At 43.1% G+C, this 21089-nt stretch overlaps 2 protein-coding genes across 2 annotated transcripts; one reads left to right on the top strand and one right to left on the bottom strand.

The window, feature by feature from the left end:
- Positions 1-669: 669 nt before the first annotated feature.
- Positions 670-1347, bottom strand: LOC308295434 (induced myeloid leukemia cell differentiation protein Mcl-1 homolog; the record flags this gene model as incomplete). The annotated part of the gene is made up of 1 exon (XM_080738488.1): positions 670-1347. The coding sequence occupies one exon, from the start codon at positions 1345-1347 to the stop codon at positions 670-672; it is 678 nt and encodes a 225-aa protein (XP_080594614.1).
- A 1902-nt stretch (positions 1348-3249) lies between these two features.
- rad9b (RAD9 checkpoint clamp component B) lies at positions 3250-11726 on the top strand (the record flags this gene model as incomplete). Its single annotated transcript, XM_080738487.1, has 9 exons — positions 3250-3283; positions 3665-3735; positions 3902-4039; positions 5204-5318; positions 7313-7412; positions 7925-8046; positions 8682-8788; positions 10385-10449; positions 11594-11726. The coding sequence occupies 9 exons, from the start codon at positions 3250-3252 to the stop codon at positions 11724-11726; spliced, it is 885 nt and encodes a 294-aa protein (XP_080594613.1).
- Between the last annotated feature and the right edge of the window lie 9363 nt (positions 11727-21089).

Here is a 21089-nt window from a genome sequence, read left to right as displayed (position 1 = left end):
ATTATTGTGATGTTATCTGCTTATTGTAAGTCGCTTTGGATTAAAAGCGTCTGCTAAATGCCTAAACTGTAAACTGTAAACTCTATTATTAGAAAATACAACCAGAAGTGCATAGAGTAGACATAGTGCAAAAATGTAATATATATTTGTAGCTTCATTTTATATACAGTATATACATGAGTTCAGGTGGATGGTGCAAACTGCACAAACCTAATCCTTATTGAAAATGTCCAAAAGGAGTGAAGGGGAAATTATTGTACACAAAGAAAATTAAATATTCAAACTAACACATACAAACCAGGAAAACCTCTATTTTTCTAAACACTTCAGAAAAATCTTGAAATTGACAGAACTCTATATAAACACAATTTACAGTACATCTGTCCATGGATGGACAGTACATGACATTTATGTTCTCAACTGTTCCATCATTTCAGTTCTCAAAATGGAATCTAGGAACTCTGGGTTCCTTTAGGAGGGGGTCTAAATTGACCCATAAAAGTCTGTAACTCTAAACAGCATACAAATGGAACCAAATTAACCCTAACGGATTCATTTGGTTCCATTTGTACACCGTCAGAGTTAGGGAAGACCTTGGAATTTGACAGTTTGAGAATTTGGTCAGGGTCGGTGAAACAGTCTCTCGATCTTGAGTCGAGTCCAACACACTCACCTGAACAGGGCCAGGACAAACCCAACGCCAGCGACCCCAGCCACTGCCATCAGCAGCGTGCTCCTCACCGTGGACTCTGGGTCCGACACGCGGAAGAACTCCACGAAACCATCCCACGAATTGTTCTTGACCAACCACTCCCGTTGGTGGGTGAGGAGGTACGTGGAGATCTCCTGGGCCACCCGTCCAACGCAATGTTCCCTGTCATCCTTCTTCAACTGCTGGCACACGACTGCCCCGAAGGCCACCAGGCTGGCCACGCGACCCCAGTTTGTGGTGCCATCACTGAAGGTCTCTGCTGCTACTGCACCCACGCCGCTCATCGTGTCATCTCCTCGTCCGTCGTCCAGCTTCAGTTTGCGGATCATGCCGTTGAACAAGTACCGGTGTTTTTCGACGGCCTTCTCCACAACTCGCTTCATCGTTGCATGAGCGTCGCTTTGACGTCTCCTGCTGCTTGGAGAGGAGGATGATGATGATAACACGCCTGCAAAGTCCATGAGGAAAGTGCGGATTAGATCTCTCGTGTCACTTTCCAAGGCGTTTCCCCGGCCGCCGCCGCCGCCGTGCACGACGTGCCCTCCTCCGCCTGCAACGGCTCCGTTTCCAGCAGCGACGAGAAGTTCCTCCATGGTGGCAACTGACGGTTGTTTCGAGCTCTCTGACAAAGTCATGGTTGTTGTCGTCTTGTCGTCGATGCTTTGAATGTTTATCTCAACTGACTGTTGAAGCAGATGTCCGTTGGCTGGTTCTGTAAAAGCTCGCTCTGTGCTGATCTGTTCTGTTCGCTTGCTGTGAGAAGGGAGGTGTGCGTTGGGAACTCGCTGGGAACCGTTTTTAAATGTGTTGAGCGAAGCGCGTGCGGCTTTGCTCTGACGCGTCATGTGAAATGAGCCAATCCGCGGCGCTCTGGCGTGTCAGAAGCCACGCCCACGCACGCCTTAAAGGTAAACAAACACCGGCATTCTTTCTAATCAACGTTTTCAGGCCAAGGACGGGGTTGAGAGAGAGATGAAGCAGGGACCCCCAGGTTAACCTGTTCATAGATTCCATATAGTTTCATCAGTGTATTATGGATTCATGTCAATTTGTGTTTTCAGATATTTAACCACTTGAACCATTTTGACCTTGACCTTTCACTCGAGTCTGCTCTTTTTCCCCCTCTACACCAAACCCCTTTGCCAAAAATAGCCGATCTACAAGCTCACAACGCCCCTGCGAGGCGTTGTGAGCTTGTAGATCGGCTATTTTGGTTAGGGTTAGTTAATGGTTAATATAAAAAAGGAGAAAAAAATGTTTCTAGCCTATCACTCAAAGATTTGGAGGACGCCCTGTAGTAACTCTGGGGACCCCCTAGGGGTCCCGGACCCCCTGTTGAAGACCCCCTGATATAGACTATCCATGCTATTCAGTATCAGAATAATTCTTTGGATAGGCCTACGTTATATTATTGTTGACATTGTTTTCTTTCTTTGGTCACACTGAACATTTTTAAATAATAAAATAGGCTTATGCCTCATTCACACTACAGATATATAGTTGAACGTTTTGCTTGGTAATTCAATGTAATCTCAATGGAAACCAGCTTTAAAGATCCAGGACACACAAAGAACAAAGCTTTGAAAGCTTTAAAGCTGGTTTCCATTGAGATTACATTGAATTACCAAGCAAAACGTTCAACTATATATCTGTAATGTGAATGCAGCATAAGGGACATTTCCTCCCAACTAGGCTACAGTTTGTGTTGAGTTTTTAGGTCCAATACTTCGTAGGGACGGATGATGGCGCTATGATTGGCAAGCTATAGTTGGTTACCACCAGGCAACGACTGGTTGTAATATCAAGATAATGCCATACAACATGGATATCCTATGAATATATTATATATACCTATATAAACTAGTAGGTCTATTTCCTCAAACAAGGGATTACGCAGATAACCAGAGAGGAAAAACTATCTTTTCTAAACAACCAGCAAAAGTTGGTGTTTGGTGCAAGACGTCCCTCCCGGCTATGGGATGTATTGTACTCTGACCTGTGGAATCAACGACCCAAACTCGTTTCCCAACGGGTCTAGTGCCTATGGTCTAGACTAGTGGCCTTAAGCTAGCTGCAGAATAGACCGAAATCTAATCTTTGCTTCTGGGGGTCCCTGGAACAAAATATTTTGCGATAGGGGTCCATTCGTGGAACAAAGTATTTTGAGATGGTGGTCCGTGGCCAAAAACACATTTTGGGGGTCCTTAACCACTGATAGGCACATTCTAAAAATGTCTTCTAAATCCTAACAGATTTCCTGAAAAAACTTATGTTGCTGCTATCATTTTTTTCTCAAGGACCCCCAGAATGATATGTATTTGGCCACGGACCCCCATCGCAAAATATTTTGTTCCAAGCACTCCCAGAAGCAAATATTAGATTTTGGTCTATTCTGCATCTAGCTTAAGGCCACAGACCCGTTGGGAAACGAATTTGGGTCGACTTTGTTTTAGGTCGACCTTTCCTGCTACATGAGGCTGTGCACCTGTCCAGTCAAGACGTCCCTCCGCGCTCACCACACGGTCTTTGTCATCAACATGAAGTGTGTCATTGATGGAAACTGTGTCAAAGGTGTATTGTAGTATTATTATTGTTATTATAATATATTTACGCCTATTTGAGAGAGATTTATGTAAGATTTTGTAAGATTTTATTGAAGGGAAAGCCCCATTGAGATGCAGCATCTCATTTTCAAGAGGGACCCATCACCCATGACATACAAAAAACATGAACAGCAGGCATGTATGATAATGTATTCTTTTTGCTCAGAGTTTAGTTGGCAAATATGAAGCCTAATAGCCTAGGTTAGGATAGCTTGCTGTTGTTGTTGGCATAGGGGTACCTGTTAGCTTAGTTTATTCGCTATATGGGTAATACAAAAATGATAGCATACTATAGCCTAGATAAAGTATAGCATAAAGAATACTGACAACTGTGTTTATGCTTTTGCAGCGTTTGGAAAAGCTATTCATGCCCTGTCACGAATTGGGGACGAACTATGGTTGGATCCTATGGTGAAAGGAGTGAGTGACAGACCACATAGATTTCAGGTGTCTTATTTTGCTGTTAACATGACTGAACTGATTTTTCTGTTGTTCTCTCTCTCTCTCTCTCTCTCTCTCTCTCTCTCTCTCTCTCTCTCTCTCTCTCCTCTCACATCCCCATCCCTCCCTTTCCCTGGTCTTCTAGTTGGCAGTGAGGTCAGTGAACTCTGCCCATTCTGCTTATGGCTGCTTCCTCTTCTCACCTCTGTTCTTCCAGTACTACAGCGTAGGAACAGAACCTACACAAGACTTTGGAATCGTCAGATGCAAGCTAGTCATGAAGGTATAAAAAAAAACAGCATTTAATGAGGGGAGACTAATAATACAGCCATTTTGGGGGGGGTTCAAGCTAAAGGAGTTTCAGAAGAAGAGCAGAAAAAAATGTTTAGCCTAGAGCTACTCCATTTACCTGACTTTCAAGTTGACTTACCTATCATATAAATTAGCCTGAAGTTAATGGTTCCCAAGCCCCATGGGTCAGGATCTCCTGTTTCCGTAGTGTAAGGCAGCTTGATGAAGTAGGCTACAACCCCCTGTACATGTCATATCACACAGGGACTTATTAATGCAACCCCTGATGCTGATTACCAAGCATCTGGTACCATTATTATAACCAGGGATTGAACCTCGATATACCAGTCTCAGAGCCCAGGGCCAGGCGGACACTCTAACCACAAGGCCACTTAGCCGGTGAAGTTATGGCATTAGTGGTATAATACCAGCGATACCATTGGTATAGCTGGTAGGCAACATACCACCCCACCCTTTCCCACGGTCATGAAATTCCTGGAAATATTTTGAAATTAGATTTTTTTTTCCAGTACTAGAAATGTTTTGGAATTGATCAAGGGTCCTGGAAGGTCCTGGAAAAATAGCTATATGCATTGTTTTTGGTTATTGATTTTGTAAATACCTCTGAAATGACAAATTAAACATTGGCCAAATTGTCAAATATTAGAGGCAGAAATTGTGAAACTAGCAGATCTACATGCTCACAACGCCTCGCGTTGCGAGCATGTAGTCTGCTATTTTCACAATAGAAACGTGTTATACAAAATTCCTCAACTCTTAGTGCTCGTCAGGGTGCGGGGTCCCCAGTTAAAATATGATTATTTCGGGGGTCACAGCCTGAAAAGGTTGAGAACCACTGGCATACACTACCTGTCTGTCTTTGGGGCTTTGTGCATAGGAGTAAGCGGCTTGTTATTGAGCTGAATTATTGTTATATTGTCCTGGAAATTGGGTTAAATATTCTGGAAAAGTTTTGGAAAAGTTTTGGAAATTAATTGGTAAAAATGTGTGGGAACCCTGCTATATAGACGATTATTAAAAATGAAAGAAATGTAAAAGATGAAATTCAGAGTGTGGCAAAATCCCTATTATCCCTGTTTTTCATTAATAACGGGTTATTCTAATCCATCCTAAAAGTTTTTCTTTTGTCCTTTAGTCAGTGCTACCTCTTTTTCGGAGCTTGGGTGCCATTGAGCGCAATGTGGAGCGATGTGAGATATCCATCAATACAGCTGCCAGCAGAGTGGTATTCCAGTTCCATTGCAGGCATGGTAGGGAACACTTCCTCATTCACTGGCTACACATTTAAGAGGAAAGGCATTCTATAATCTACTTTTGTTGAATTGAATTAAATTATGCTTATACTTAGCCTACTTAATATGAAAGTAGCCTAAAGAAAATGCAATATTGAGAGAAGTAGTATCCCCTCTTTATCTTTTGCTAGCATTGTTAACAAATGCAGCTAAGATGATGAGGTTAACATCTCAGATGCTGCTCTTTTTACTTGAAATAGTTAGCTTTAGATGTGAGCTTTATAGATTTTCTGCAAATACAAAATAAAGAATATCCAGATTAATCAATATTGCATTATCACTAGATGGCAGCACTAGATGGCAGCAGATATCTAAAGCGTCTGAGTGAATTGAATTGAATTGAATTGAATTGAATTGAATTGAATTGAATTGAAGACTTTATTAGAAGTTTGCATAGGAAAAGGTACAGTTTCATGACGGTACAGTTCACTGGTACAAGGTCTACTAAAAGGAGATCCATGAAAAGACTAAGCTTATTTCCACTGGAAACCATTGAAGTATCTCATATAACATTGAATGACAGACAAATAGAACACAGTACTATGCAGTAGATATGTAAAGAAAAACAAAAAAGAAGACAGTAAGTCTAAAACAAGCAGTATATACAAAGAAGGGGCAGGGGAGGGTAGGGTTGGGCTAGGTTCATTTTTTACCAGTTGCGAACGGCTGCTGCCTGTAAGTGGTTTTTCAGGGCAATTTTTAAGGATGCTAGTGATCCACACTCCTTTATGGCCTTCGGTAAGGCTTTCCACATTTTGGTGGTATAGCAGAAAAAAGAGTTTGACCCCTTTGTTGGTTTTGACTCTGGGTTGAAAGTGATCTGTGGCGCTGCCTCTGGTGTTGTAATTATGGACATCCTTAATGTTTATAAAGTATTTTGATAGGTACTTGGGTATCATAGTGGTGTAGTGTATCTTGTACACCAGGCCCATTGCAAGTTGCTGTACTCTGTCATCTACTCTGAGCCACCCCACTCTTAACTGGTGAGTAGCGGTGAGGTGAGTCTGATAGGGAAGGTTAAGCAGGACCCTAATTAGTTTATTTTGGGCTGTTTGGAGTTTAGTTTTCAGGGCTTGTGGGGCGTCACGATACCATACGTGGACTCCGTAGTCAAAGAGGGGCTGGATTATTGCACCAGCTATGGTCTTCAGTGTGTTGAAATTGACCATCGGGGCGATCCTCTGTAGGAAACGAGTTCGTTGGTTGATTTTATTTATTACTTTAGAAGTCATCTTTTCACTGGAAAGATTAGCTTCAAGGATGCATCCTAAGTAAGAGATTTCGTTTGTTCGTGTTATGACCTTGTCACCCACTTTGATTGTGAAGTTATCGACTTTTTTGAGGTTATGATTGGATCCAAAGAGGATGGAGGTTTTTCCCAGGTGAATTGATAATTTGTTGTCGTTAAGCCATGTGCAGATCTTACTTAGTTCCCGCGAGTGGTCCTTGCAAGTGGTCCTTGCCCGAGACTAGGAGAGCCGAGTCATCCGCGAACAGGAACAGGTTGCAGTCGAAAGCAGATGCCATGTCGTTCACGTATATTAGGAACAACAGAGGTCCCAGTATGCTACCTTGAGGAACACCACAGCTTACTCGGAGGGGGGGGGGGGCAGGGTACCGTTAATCTCCACCACCTGTTCCCTCCCCACCAGGTAAGATTGCATCCAACTCGCTGCTGCGCAGTCAAGACCGATGGCTTTTAGTTTCTCAATCAGAATAGAATGATTTACGGTGTCAAATGCCTTCTGGAGGTCCATCATGACCATGCCGCTATATTTGCCGTCATCCGCTTCGCGTTTGATTTGGTCGGTCAAATAGAGAAGGCATGTGTCGGTGGAATGAGATTTTCTGAATCCAGATTGGAACTCGTAAATCAGATTAAGTACAGAAAAGCGCTACATAAATCCTAGATATTATTATAACTGCCATTCATTGTTTTATTCTGAGGACAGGTATCACCAAAACCTACAACCTAGGTTTCCATGAGAGTGAGGCTCTGCAGGCAGTGTTTGCATCACACCTATGTACCAACGTCCTGAAGGCCCAGGCCAGGTGAGAATTATCGAAGATAAATATCAAGTTATCAAGTTTGACCTTAGAAAGCCTGTATCCTAACTCAGTGATTCTCAACCTGTGGGTCGGGACCCCAGGGGGGTCCCCAAATTATTTTGGGGGGTCCCCAGATGATTAATGTGCAACATTGTTTTCTCACTCAACAGTAAACAAACCAACATAAAGTTTAAGTGTATAGAGGGTATCTACATGCTCACAACGCCTCACAACGCCGTTGCGAGGCGTTGTGAGCATGTAGATGTGCTGTTTTCACAATAGAACCGTGTTATACAAAATGTAATGCCTCAACTCTTAGTGCTTGTCAGGATGGGGGGGTCCCCAGTTCAAATATGATTATTTGGGGGGTCGCAGCCTGAAAAGGTTGAGAATCACTGTCCTAACTAGTGTTGACAAGGTTTGCAACTGATTTGCCATACAGTAAAAATGTATGCAATCCCTGTACCGCATGGCACCTATATGATTACATGTATCTTCATTGCTAACCTCTCCAGGCTTCTTGGCAACATGGTGATGCACTTCCCAGTATCCCAGGAGGAGATCACACTATCCATGACTCCTTTGAGAGTCATTCTGAGGAATTACGAGGAGATTTCTTCACCCCGCAAAGCGAATGGTTTCTGTGTTGTCATTTAACTATTAACATAATTGATATGTGTTATTAAAACAATACAATTGACAATTTTAGCTTAGCATGCAAGGTGTTTGGCTCAACTAACTATATTAGTGTTTGTTTTCATCTTCTTGTTCTATACAATACAATCATGCAGGGTTCCCACGGTCATGAAATTCCTGAAAATATTTTGAAATTAGAAAAATATTTTTCCAGTACTGGAAAAGTTTTGGAATTGATCAAGGGTCCTGGAAGGTCCTGGAAAAAATAGCTATGCATTGTCTTTGGTTACTGATTTTGTTAATACCTCTGAAATGACATATTAAACATTGGCCAAATTGTCTCATATTAGAGGCAGAAACCGTGTTATACAAAATTCCTCTACTAGTGCTCGTCAGGGTGCCGGGGTCCCCAGTTGAAATATGATTATTTGCGCATAGGAGTAAGCGACTCGTTATTCAGCTGAATTATTGTTATATAGTCCTGGAAATCTGGTTAAATATTCTGGAAAAGTCTTGGAAAAGTTATGGAAATTAATTGGTAAAGATGTGTGGGAACCCTGATCATGGTAAATCCCACTATTCTGGTGCACTAGTGGGATTAAAACAGTATGTGACCGTAGTCTGCTTGGATTACAGGCCACATGAAGATGATGTATACAGAAATGTCTCTACACCCCCGAGAGTTTGACTACTTCCAGGTCGGAGTGGACTCCGACATAACATTCTGTCTGAAAGAGTTGAGGGTGAGGAGGTTATATTTGGATGGTCCAATTTTTTCTGTCACATGAGACTGTGTGCGGCAGCACTCGTGTGCAGTGTGTATGTGAGTAGTGTACATGTGAGTGCACAGGCATGTTCAGGGGCGTCACAACACATTCTGGGCCCTGGGTACAAGGGTTCACCGCGGGCCCCCCATGAATGTTAACTATTGAAAAATAGCAGATATACAAGCTCAATGCGCGGCACTCTTTTTTTGAAAAATCTTGAAAATGTGTGCAAGAAACCTATGTCAAGGACCCCCAAGATGATATGTATTTGGCCACGGACCCCGATCTCAAAATATTTAGTTCCAAGGACCCCCCAGAAGCAAAATTTTAGTTAGAAATGTTCGCTTAAAAAATACATAATATTCAAAGATTTTCACACATTTTCATAACTTTTCAAAAATAGCAGATCTACAAGCTCACAGCGCGGCACTCGGTGCCGCGCTGTGAGCTTGTATATCTGCTATTTTTCAATAGATAAAGTTATTAGGGCCCCTCCACCTTGGGCCCCAGTAACTCAGTCCCACTTTCCTACCCCTTGTGACGCCCCTGGGCATGTTAATGTGTAAGGAGGCATATTTTTGGTTCTGGAATCAGGAGAATCAAGTGTCCTGAAGACTCTGTATCCAACTCTGTATAATTTCCCCACGAACCCTCCCCTGCTAGTACTAGTAGTCACTCACCTTTACAGCAATGGTAGAATATGTAGCCCGAACAGCCTCTCTGACCTATGGTCTGAGTGTTCGAATTATATTCTGCTGTGAAACATCTATTTAAATTAGTTTTTTTTGACAGACTGCAGAATTCCCAATTCAAAAATAAAATACATTTCTGCACGGACTGTCAAAAAAGCTTCCATTTGTCTTGCGTAATGTTTTGAATACACTGAGCACTGAGCAGGCATGGGATGTCATTTGGAAACTTGGTAACTTGATAAAGTGTCCTTTTCTTAGTCTATTAGTCAACTATTACTAATGAGACTTGACCTGCACCAACAGCCACAATCCGTACTTATGGGCTGCTACCCACTGTGAGATTTCTCATTAGCCAGCCATGTCTTTGACTGCTTTTCCTACTTGAATGGATTCCTGCTTGAAGCTGGGTTAGGACTGATTAAGAGCCGGGGTTTAAAGGAGTAGTTCACCACCAAAATGTTTTTTTTTCTCTATTGATTACTTATGCCATGGAGACCTGAGTTCAGTAATATTTTGGTGTTTTTGTCACATTCCTAAGACAATAATTTGATTACAATAAATGTACCCCCATTGATTCCGGATGGGGACCCAAATGCATTCGGGTCCCCATCCGGAATCAATGGGCTGATTTTACTTTTTAACTTTTTTTGTCTTAGGAATGCAACTCGAAGTCTCCATGGCGTGAGTAATCAATACAAGAAAAGTCATTATGGGGGTGAACTACTCCTTTAAGTATCAGTTGCTTTTCAAAAATGTTATAGGCTAATATCTCTTTGGTGTGTTCACTAAAACACAACTTAAGTAATTATGATGGGAAAATCATGTTAATGTGTCAGTCAGGGCTAACATGTTGCTGAACCACATTTTCTTTGTTTTGTAGGGTTTACTCTCCTTTGCAGAGTCACATGGCCTACCCGTGTCTGTCCACTTTGGGGCTGCAGGAAAGTAAGTCCTACTGGGCCTGTGGGCCATGATTAACTAGAGTGCCTACCGGATCTCAGATTACAGTGCACAAGGAGAGTCTGTACAGACACCCAAGTAGCCCATTTCGATGTGGTAACCACAGACTTGGGGATCATTCATGCAATACTGATACCAGTCCCAGAACTACCATATGAATACTGCTGCTAAAGCAACTTTTAGTACTTGCCTATGGAGGAAACTGAAAGTATATTTAATGAATTATGCTATAGATCAGTAGGGTAAATTATTTTGCAGTGTGTTCCTCCTCAGATATATGTATGTTTTTCCATGTACAATCATACCACACATTTTAAGAATGTGCCTGTGCCTTACATCTTAAAATCAATAATAACTAAGTCCTTACTTGTCCTTACACATGTGCAGCCTTACCCATTTACGTCTACCCATATTTATCATTTGGATGGCTGTAATGTCATGTGAAGCTTGAAAGCTTAAACATCACCAAACGTAGAGAATTAGTTCCGGACAGACAGACAGACAGACATTCGGTCAATGAATAGTTAGATTAGATGTTAGTATGCCATGGTATCAATACTTATCTACTATACCTTATGTCATACATGGGCAACTGGCAGCCCGGGGGCCACATGCGGCCCCCACCTTCACTTAATGCGGCCCGCAGGTTAATATTGGAGTACTGATATATTATTGATTTCAGCTGTTACAATTTCAAACATGGAAAAATGACCTGCTTTAATTACTTCTGTCTATATTAGTAGCTAAATGACTAGTATTAAAATGTTAATGTATTTTTTTATGCCCAATGTATTTGTATTTAAGTTCATAAAGTTAACATAAGAACATATAAATGCATTTGAAATTTTAAAACAAAAGAAGAAAAAAAAAGTCACTTTTCGGGATTCCAATTAAAAAATAGCAGATCTACAAGCTCAAAAAGCGTCGCAGGGCGACGCGTTTTGAGCTTGTAGATCGGCCATTTTTGCTATGTATATGCATTGTGGCCCTCTGGAGTGAGTATGAAAATGTAGTGACCCTCTCCATCATCAAAGTTGCCCACTCCTGCCTTATGTGCTAAAATTACATCAAGCCCCAACTATAACGCAGGTGCCAATTGCTCAGATGAGGCTGTCTGTTGTTCTCTCAGGCCTGTGTGCTTCAGTGTGGAGGACATGGTGCTGGAGGCCAGCGTGGTGTTGGCTACTCTCACCGACCCTGATAGCAGAGGCCCCTCTCAGACTACAGAGGCCAAAGCTCTGGCTCCTACAGCACTCAGGTAACCGACACTCCTTTGGTTCTGACGAGGGTTCATGTGCAGAGGGTTAGGTTTTGGACACCAGAACGTACTGGTGAACCTCCTCAACAGTACATATTGGTGATGAGAGGTGCAAACCTGTGAAGCCCAATGCAGCCAAGGACACACAGACTCTCGTCAGCTCAAAAAAATCAAACCTCGGTTCGAAGTGAAGCGGTGAACTTTTATTCTGTGTTCTAGACTAGAGCTATGAACTCTGTGATCTATACATTCTTCCAATTCTGAATGAATGAATGATTTTATCATGTGAATGAATTGTCATGTGAAGCTTGACCAATCCTCAAAGTATGGTCTCATTGGACATTTTTAATCATCCAATTATCAGACCGGGACGGGCGTTACACACATATTCTGGACGTACGGGACAGATATAACCTGTTCATTCTGGACTGGATTGACCATATATGGACATGAACGGGACACACATGTACGGGACAGATAAAACCTGTTCATTCTGCACTGGAATGACCATATGAGACATGAACGGGACACACAAAGCCACTCCTTGGAAGCGGCTTTCACCGCTTCAAAAAAACATTCGGGAACGGTGAAAGTCGGGAGAGATGCAAGTAGGAAATGTATGCCTACTTGTTTATGCAATACCCGTTTTACTTGTTGTCCCACTGCGGACCCCCTACCATGTGCATCTTCCACAGACCCACAGACAGATACAGAGATTTGGGGATTTTCTGTTCTGGACAACAGCTGGTTACACTAGGCATAATGCAAACCCTGTGGTGATCTGTCACACGTCAAGTTTAAGGATGATCGGGCGGACAGTGCCCGACCCGTGTTATGCCCGAGACGGATATACAAACAGACACAGGTTTCGTGGATTTATAGATTGATTAAAAGTGCCTGTACAGTAATGATCCAATGCAACGCTGTGGCTACCCTTTGTATAGTGTTTCATTTGCACTCTGAATTCCGGTACCACGGACAAGGGACAAGATGTCACATGAAACATTACTTCAGGGTTCCCACGGTCATGAAATTCCTGGAAATATTTTGAAATTAGAAAAATATCTTTCCAGTACTGGAAAAGTTTTGGAATTGATCAAGGGTCCTGGAAGGTCCTGGAAAAAATAGCTATGCATTGTCTTTGGTTATTGATTTTGTTAATACTTCTGAAATGACAAATTAAACATTGGCCAAATTGTCAAATATTAGAGGCAGAAATTGTGAAAATAGCCGATCTACATGCTCACAACGCCTCGCGTTGCGAGGCGTTGTGAGCATGTAGATCTGCTATTTTCACAATAGAAACGTGTTATACAAAATTCTTAACTCTTAGTGCTCGTCAGGGTGCCGGGTCCCCAGTTAAAATATGATTATTTCGGGGGTCACAGCCTGAAAAGGTTGAGAACCACTGGCATACACTACCTGTCTTTGGGCATTGCGCATAGGAGTAAGCGACTTGTTATTGAGCTGAATTATTGTTATAGTCCTGGAAATTAGGTTAAATATTCTGGAAAAGTTTTGGAAATTAATTGGTAAAAATGTGTGGGAAGTGAACCCTGTTACTTGGACACTAGACTGTCGCAGCTGAAACCTTCGCAAACCTACTTTCTATTCCATTCTATCTATGGTGACAGTGTATTAGAGCACAGTTTAATTGAATCTTCCCACAGGGCTTCACCTGAGCTTCTCCCCTGGCACTTCCTTCAGCATACACCAGCTGCTACACTCACGCACCTCATTTCTAAATCTCGTGTACATTGTTTCCCCCTCCTCTTTCTTTCTGTTCTTTTTCTTTCTGGACACAATCAAAAAACAATGGAGCTCGCACAGAAACTAACCTCACCCACCTGTAAACCTGTGATGCGACAAAATAAAGATGATTCTGATTCCTTCAGGCCGTTTGCCCATATTAGTTCATTTAGCATCCTGAGTGGGTGTAGTGTTACAGCATCCAAGCCTTGCATCTGCAACAGTGCTATATGGGGCAAGCAGGGGCTATGCGGGGGTTAGAGGCCTCAGTTTGACAACCCATAATCCCTTCATCTCATTCTCCACCCACGCAGCCCTGGTTCATCGGTTCTGCCGATGTCACAGTGCAGCTCTGTCAGCTCTCTTCTGACCTTGTCCGTATCTCTCTAAGCAGGGACGTGTTGGCCATTGGGAAAAGCGGGACAACTCCCGAACGGCCGGTTCATTCCCGGCCAGTCCAGGCCGGCCATTTGGAAAAAAATAAAAATAAAATGTCGGCCTTCGTTCCATTCTCATATCTCCAAGTTTCAAATTTGTAGATTTTTTCGCAAAGCAAAGCCCTGCTTCATCATACAAGGCCGTCGCACAAAAGTAGTGAAAACAGCAGATCTACACGCACACAACGCCTTGCGGTGCGAGGCTTTGTGTGCTTGCAGATCGGCTGTTTTCACTAGTTTAAATCATTTTTAAAATGATAAATACAAAACAAACGGTTTTGGACATACAAGGTTTCCACCCGACAACGACGAAATATAACTCATGTAATTGGCCCACTGGCTTGTCACTTGTCATGATCTGAAATGGCAAATCTTTGAGTAGCAGCAGCGCTATAGAGAGAGATCTCTCTCTATAAAGCGCAATGAGAGGGCCTCTCCAACTCTTTTTCCCGGGCTGAATCAGGGGCCCAGCATGTCCCTGTCTCTAAGTATGTCTGCTATGCTCTGGGCTGGGTGTTTTCGGCATTAGTCCCAGCCAGATTGTTGCACATCTGGGGTCATTTATAGATCGACTTTGCTTATAAGTACTGTTGGGAAACTACAGAGAACGACAGTGATCTGCTGAGCAGGCAGAATCTCTGCTCTTGTCAAGGGCTGCACAAATAATTGACTGTAACTGTAATATTGACCACTCATTTCCATGTCGCTGGAAGATACAATTTATTTTCGTAGAGGTTGGCATAACTTGGCAAATGTGTTTGCAGACGGCCTCCAAATCAAGGTATTTTTTAGTGCTATGCAGAATCCTTGTTTATGTATTTATTGTGGGATATACAGCAGGGTTCCCCAATAGGCGGCCCGCGGGCCATTTGCGGCCCGCGGGGAGCTACTGTCTGGCCCACACCAACCCCAGTAATAATGGTGGTATAAGAGCAGCAACAACACTAGTATATCGTCGTTGTCGGGTGGAAATCTCGTATCTCCAAATTTGTACGTTCTTTCGCAAATCATACAAGGCCGTCGCACAAAAGTAGTGAAAACAGCAGATCTACAAGCACACAACGCCTCGCACCGCGAGGCGTTGTGTGCTTGTAGATCGGCTGTTTTCACTAGTTTAAATCATTATTAAAATGATAAATTCAAAACGAACGGTTTTGGACATACAAGATTTTCACCCGACAACGACGAAAACTGTCACTGGAGTAGTGGGAACGCCACCGTCGCCCCCTGAATGTTGTGGCCCTCGGCTTGGTACCCTAGACATAATTCGGCCCTTGGGGAAAACTAATTGGGGAACCCTGATATACAGTATGCCTTTTTCTTTGTGTCCACAAATTTGTGAAGACAACTACAGGCAGGCAAACGTACGGATGGAGTATCAAAGCTGTTTGACAGTAATTGTCACATGACTCACAAGACCATTTGTGCCTAATTTGGTGGAAACAAATCACATTTCAGAAACAAACAATGACATTTGCAGCTTTTGTGCACACCCTAGGCCCTAGGGGTGTAAGTGAAATCGCTTTTGGCTTTGTATTGTGTCTTTAGCAAAACGGGGAGCTTCCACAAACTTTGGAAGCCAATAGTAGCCAATCGGAATGGAATTTGATACGTGTTGATCTTGATATTTGCCTGGATCCTGTCCACAGACTCCACCCACTCAAGTTAGTAGGCTGCCAAACATCAAAGTATCCTTGTCTGAAGAAAGAGGAAGATCAAGGTCTACTCTAGACATTTAAAGTCTGCATGAAAGTGATTGTACCTTTATTGAGCCTAATAATATGATAAGGAAATTCACTGACCTGGGTTGTTGCTCCATTTCAGATCACACAGGCCGAAACTCTTTGTTTTGTCTTAATTATTAACATGATTTTATGATTTTAAAAAGCTGATGAGACGTTATCACATTTGAAACAATATCACTAACATCATCTCGCAATCTGCTGTTTGAATTTCAATCTGGTTTCAGAAAGATCCTTTTGAGTAAACTTACGGCTTTGAGCCATAATAGTGCTTCTTTACAGTGGGCTGGGTCTTATCGGGGGGCCAGAGAACGAGTAGTAAATGTGAATTGCACCATGTCCTCACCTCAACCACTTCCTCTGGGTAGCATTTTAGGTCCTCTTTCTACTTATTTGTGTTAATGCCATAAAGTCTGCCTGTGATAAGTACTATAGTCTGGTTGTCCTAACAGGCAACCAACCAGACTATCAGGGACGTGCTGGGCCCCTGATTCAGCCTGGGAAAAAGAGTTGGAGAGGCTCTCATTGCACACACACTATAGAGAGAGATAGTGCTGCTGCTACTCAAAGATTTGCCATTTCAGATCATGACAAGTGACAAGCCAGTGGGCCAATTACTGTACATGAGTTATATTTCGTCGTTGTCAGGTGGAAACCTTGTATGTCCAAAACCGTTTGTTTTGTATTTATCATTTTAAAAATGATTTAAACTAGTGAAAACAGACGATCTACAAGCACACAATGCCTCGCACCGCGAGTGCTTGTAGATCGGCTGTTTTCACTACTTTTGTGCAACAGCCTTGTATGATGAAGCAGGGCTTTGCTTTGCGAAAAAATGTATAAATTTGAAACTTGGAGATACAAGGTTTCTGCCCGACAGTGACGATGTACTTTGTTGGCCGCCCAGCCCCCAAAATGGAACAAATGGCCGGCCTGGACCAGCCGGGAATGAACCGGCCGTTCGGGAGTTGTCCCGCTTTTCCCAATGGCCAGCACGTCCCTGCAGACTATACTTGTCCAACTTTATTCTTTTTTCCATCCATCCATCTTTCCGGATAAACTTTATTTTGCCGCACTACTCCTCCTACAGTTTTGGTGGCACGCGCTTGGGTCAAATCGACCGGCTTCATCGGGACTCGTCTGGGTGCGTTTTGCTAAGAGATATGTTGTATAGTTACATTTATATTAATTTATTTGTGAATACATTTTCTCCATTGGCTCGAATTGGAAAATGCTCAAATGAAACATTTCCCAGAGGATTCCTCGTAACTCGCGTCTTTCTAGTTTTAACCTGTTCCTTCTCACTAATGATTTAGCTCTCCAAGTCTCTCATTACTTTAGAGATACTGAGAAAAAATACTTTCTCGGCATCATGGTTATCAGAACCCTCCCCTCTGTTTCTCACGTACATTAACACATTTGCTGTTTGCAATAACAGGCAAAGTGATCCACGGGGCACACAGTCATCTGAGTAACCGACATGGGGACTGCCGCATAGGTCGAACTCCCGTTGGGTTGAACAGTGTTGGCAGTTTAGATAATCACCCGCGGACCGTCGGCAGGTTAGATAATCACCCGCGTCACGGTTACTGAGGTTAGGTTTAGGGTTAGGGTTAGAGTTAGGCATAGTTTTACTGACGTTAGGATTAGGGTTTGGGTTAGAGTTTGGTGGTCGATCCAAAGGGTGTTCGACCTAATGACATGTTACCATCTGACATACCCATGACATCAGTTATTATTCATAAAAGTCAAAAGGGTCCTGTTGGCACAGAGCATAACATATGTCACCGCATTTAAGTCTAAACTGTCTGTAATTGGTTATTTATGACACTTTTTGAGGAGTGCTAACCGCTCCTACATATGGCTTTGTCTGTAGGCCTATGTAAGTATGTACGTATATACTGTACTATATATTGTATGTCCCACACTTGGCTCATTGGCCAAGCTTCGCGGGACGCTTAACGAAATTAACTCTTAAAAATCAAACCTCGGTTCGAAGTGAAGCGGTGAACTTTTATTCTATGTGTTCCAGAGCTATGAACTCTGTGATCTATACATTCTTCCAATTCTGAATGAATGAATGATTTTATCTGGAGGGCCGAATTGTCATGTGAAGCTTGACCAATCCTCAAAGTATGGTCTCATTGGAAATTTGTAATCATCCAATCATCAGACCGGGACGGACATTACACACATATTCTGGACGTACGGGACAGATTAAACCCGTTCATTCTGGACTGAAATGACCATATATGGACATGAACGGGACACACAAAGCCACTCCTTGGAAGCGGCTTTCACCGCTTCAAAAAGCACCGCTCACTTCACACTGGGTGTGTTTTTTTCTTTTCCTTTTTTTTTTGTTTTAGGTTATAGTTACCCAAATGGCTATGTGGGTATTACATGAGCCCCTTTTAAGAGAATACCTCTGTACTGTAGATGACTTGCACTGGACGTTTGTAGTGTTATCATATTGCTTTCCTGTTCTCAGGTGTGGAGATACTGTTGGACCCCTGAGAGGTTCACATGATGAGACAGAACCTGAGCCTTCCCTCCAGGGCATACGTCCTGTGACTGAGCTGGTCGCATCCAGCCAAGGAAGCCCACTGCCAAACCCAGCATCTCTTTCCAGACCGTACACCGTAACACCTGCTTCAGTCCCTGCAGCTCCCACATCTTCTAAGGTAAGACTGTTGTTAATTAGGTTTAAGTTTGAGCAACACACTGTTCACGCGAGGCTTCTGTGTTCTAGAGCAGTGGTTCTCAACCTTTTCAGGCCGCGACCCCCAAAATAATCCTATTTGAACTGGGGACCCACCCCTCCAACCTGACGAGCACTAAGAGTTGAGCACAGTTCTATTGTGAAAATAGCAGATCTACATGCTCACAACGCCTCGCGTTGCGAGGCGTTGTGAGCATGTAGATCGGCTGTTTTCACAATTTCTGCCTCTAATATTTGACAACTTGGACACATTTTTAATTTGACGTTTTAGAGGTATTAAAAAGTCCTTAAATTGTCACTTTAGAAATGTGCAGATACCCTCTATACACTTTAACTTTATGATGGTTTGTTTACTGTTGAGTGAGAAAACAACGTTGCATATTAAGCTAATCATCTCTGGACCCCTCAAAATAATTTGGGGACCCCCCTGGGGGTCCTGACCCATAGGTTGAGAACCACTGTTCTAGAGCAGTGTTTATCAAACTTTCAAATTTCAAGGTCTCCCCTTAACTCTGACAGTGTACAAATGGAACCAAATGGACCCGTTAAGCCCGTATCAGAGTGTACGGTGGAGAGCTATCCACCGCAAATTTGAGGTGGAAAGCTTTCCACCTCAAGTCAGAAAATAAGTGCAGGCCATCATAGTCACGGCCCACGGTGAAGTCCTTTACCCCGTCTAGACCGGTTCAGGTCGACCAATCAGTGAACGGGGTGTAGAGCCTGTCTGTCTGATAGTAAAAACAGAGAGATGTGTTGGGACTCGCGGTGGAAAGCTCTCCACCGCGAGGAATGATGTAATGTTGTAGTTTCATGACTCAAAAAGACTCGAAAAGACTACACCTTCCACCGCGGACCCGACTATGATACAGGCTTTAGGGTCCATTTGGTTCCATCTGTACACTGTCAGAGTTACAGACTTGTATGGGTCAATTTAGACCCCCTTAAAGGAACCCACAATTCCAGAGTCCCTGGAAGTCCACTTTGAGAACCATTGTTCTAGAGTCTTTACATGGCTGCGGGATTGTTCCCCCATCGTAAAGTGCCAAAGTACCAATAATTAAAGTGCTTTCAGACTTTCAACTGGAAGCAGGCCCAAATCGCCATAATGCCTCACCATATATGGCGTGATTATGAAAAGACGAGCGAGGTGAAAGTGGCAGGTGGAAGCCCATGCCTCAGATGTCTGGGTCTTCCCTTTGAAACAAGACCTTTTCTTAGAGTTGTACTGTAGTTGGATCGCACACCTTGTTGTATGCCTTCTTGTCAGTGTGTCGACGTTCTGTTGTTTTTTCCCTACTTGGCATGACGTAGGCCTACTATCCATCATGTTGATTGCTTTGCTCCAATCCTTTTCTCTTTCTTTTTTTCTGAGCGGTGGTAAACCGCTCCTATACGTGGCTGTGCGTGTGTCTGTAGCCTTTTTCCTCAGCGTTTTGCCATAGTAAAATGTGTGTACGTAGCATCATGTTTGTCTAGTGATGTCATATGTCGTATATCTGTAGCCTTTTTCCTCAGCATTTTGCCATAGCAAAACGTGTGTGTGTAGCATAGCCTGTACATCCTAGACTCAAATCCTAGTCTGAAGACGTTACGCAAGCACGACCACCGCTCACTTCACATTGGGTGTGATTCTTTTCTTTCTTCTTTGGAGGGAGCAATTTTTAGTTTTTTGTTGTTTTGTTGTTTCAAATTATTATTGTGGTTGCATATAGGTTGTTCTGTTCTGAGTTTATGGAGTGACTTTTAGCCAACGAGGAAACAGCATTCTCGTGACGTCACCTTTATGCAGCTTCCTCATTGTCTGAAAGCGTTTTTGCTGCTTCCCCATTGGCTAAAAGTTACCCTAAACTAGAACTGCACTCTGTCGAGGTGCCAACTTGCGTCTGTGCACAGCAGAGCGGGCCTTGAGGTGAGCTCACCACTGGCATTACCACTTGCGATGCCAGTGACATCACCACTGGCATCACCAGGAATGCTGGTCCCTCATCGGCTGTTAATGATAACGTTGCCAGACATGCTGGTCCCTGATTGGGCTACGGGCTTAAACACACACAGACACCGACATACATACGTAGCCGAACGCAGCAATTGCGCGCTCTGCTGGCACAAGTAATGAGTTAGATGTGTTTTGAACAAGTCAAAACACATCTAACTGGTTTGATGTGGTGCTTGTACAACAGAGATAGGGGGCAATGAAGGAATCAAGTAATGTTCATTCAGGATTCCCAGGAGTGAGAGTCAAAATCACACCCAATGTGAAGTGAGCGGTGGTCGTGCTTGCATAACGTCTTCAGACTAGGATTTGAGTCTAGGATGTACAGGCTATGCTACACACACACATTTTGCTATGGCAAAACGCTGAGGAAAAAGGCTACAGACACACGCACAGCCACTCTATGGATCGGTTTACCACTGGTCAAAAAAAAGAGCAAAAAAAAAAAAAAAAGTGAATTGTACATAAAACACATCTGTTGGCCCTGACTATGAATAAATACCCTAACCGATTCATACATTCTACAAAACATTCAACCTTCGCCTCTCTCAAACACTCCTTTGCATGGTTGGGCTGAATTATAGCCCATCAACAGCCAAACCTCCACCTGTCCAATACAGAATGTCCAGTTATAAATCACAAGGGGGCGTCCAGCCACCCCGCCCCAAGTCATCCTCCTCAAGCAGAGAGAGAGAGAGGGGGGAGCCAGAGAGTAGGTGACCTC

The sequence above is a fragment of the Nannobrachium achirus genome (assembly GCF_963921795.1).
Source record: "Nannobrachium achirus genome assembly, chromosome: 12".
NCBI classification, from domain to species: domain Eukaryota; kingdom Metazoa; phylum Chordata; class Actinopteri; order Myctophiformes; family Myctophidae; genus Nannobrachium; species Nannobrachium achirus.
The sequence above is the reverse complement of the archived record's forward strand: the minus strand, read 5'-3'. Positions and strand labels throughout refer to the sequence as shown.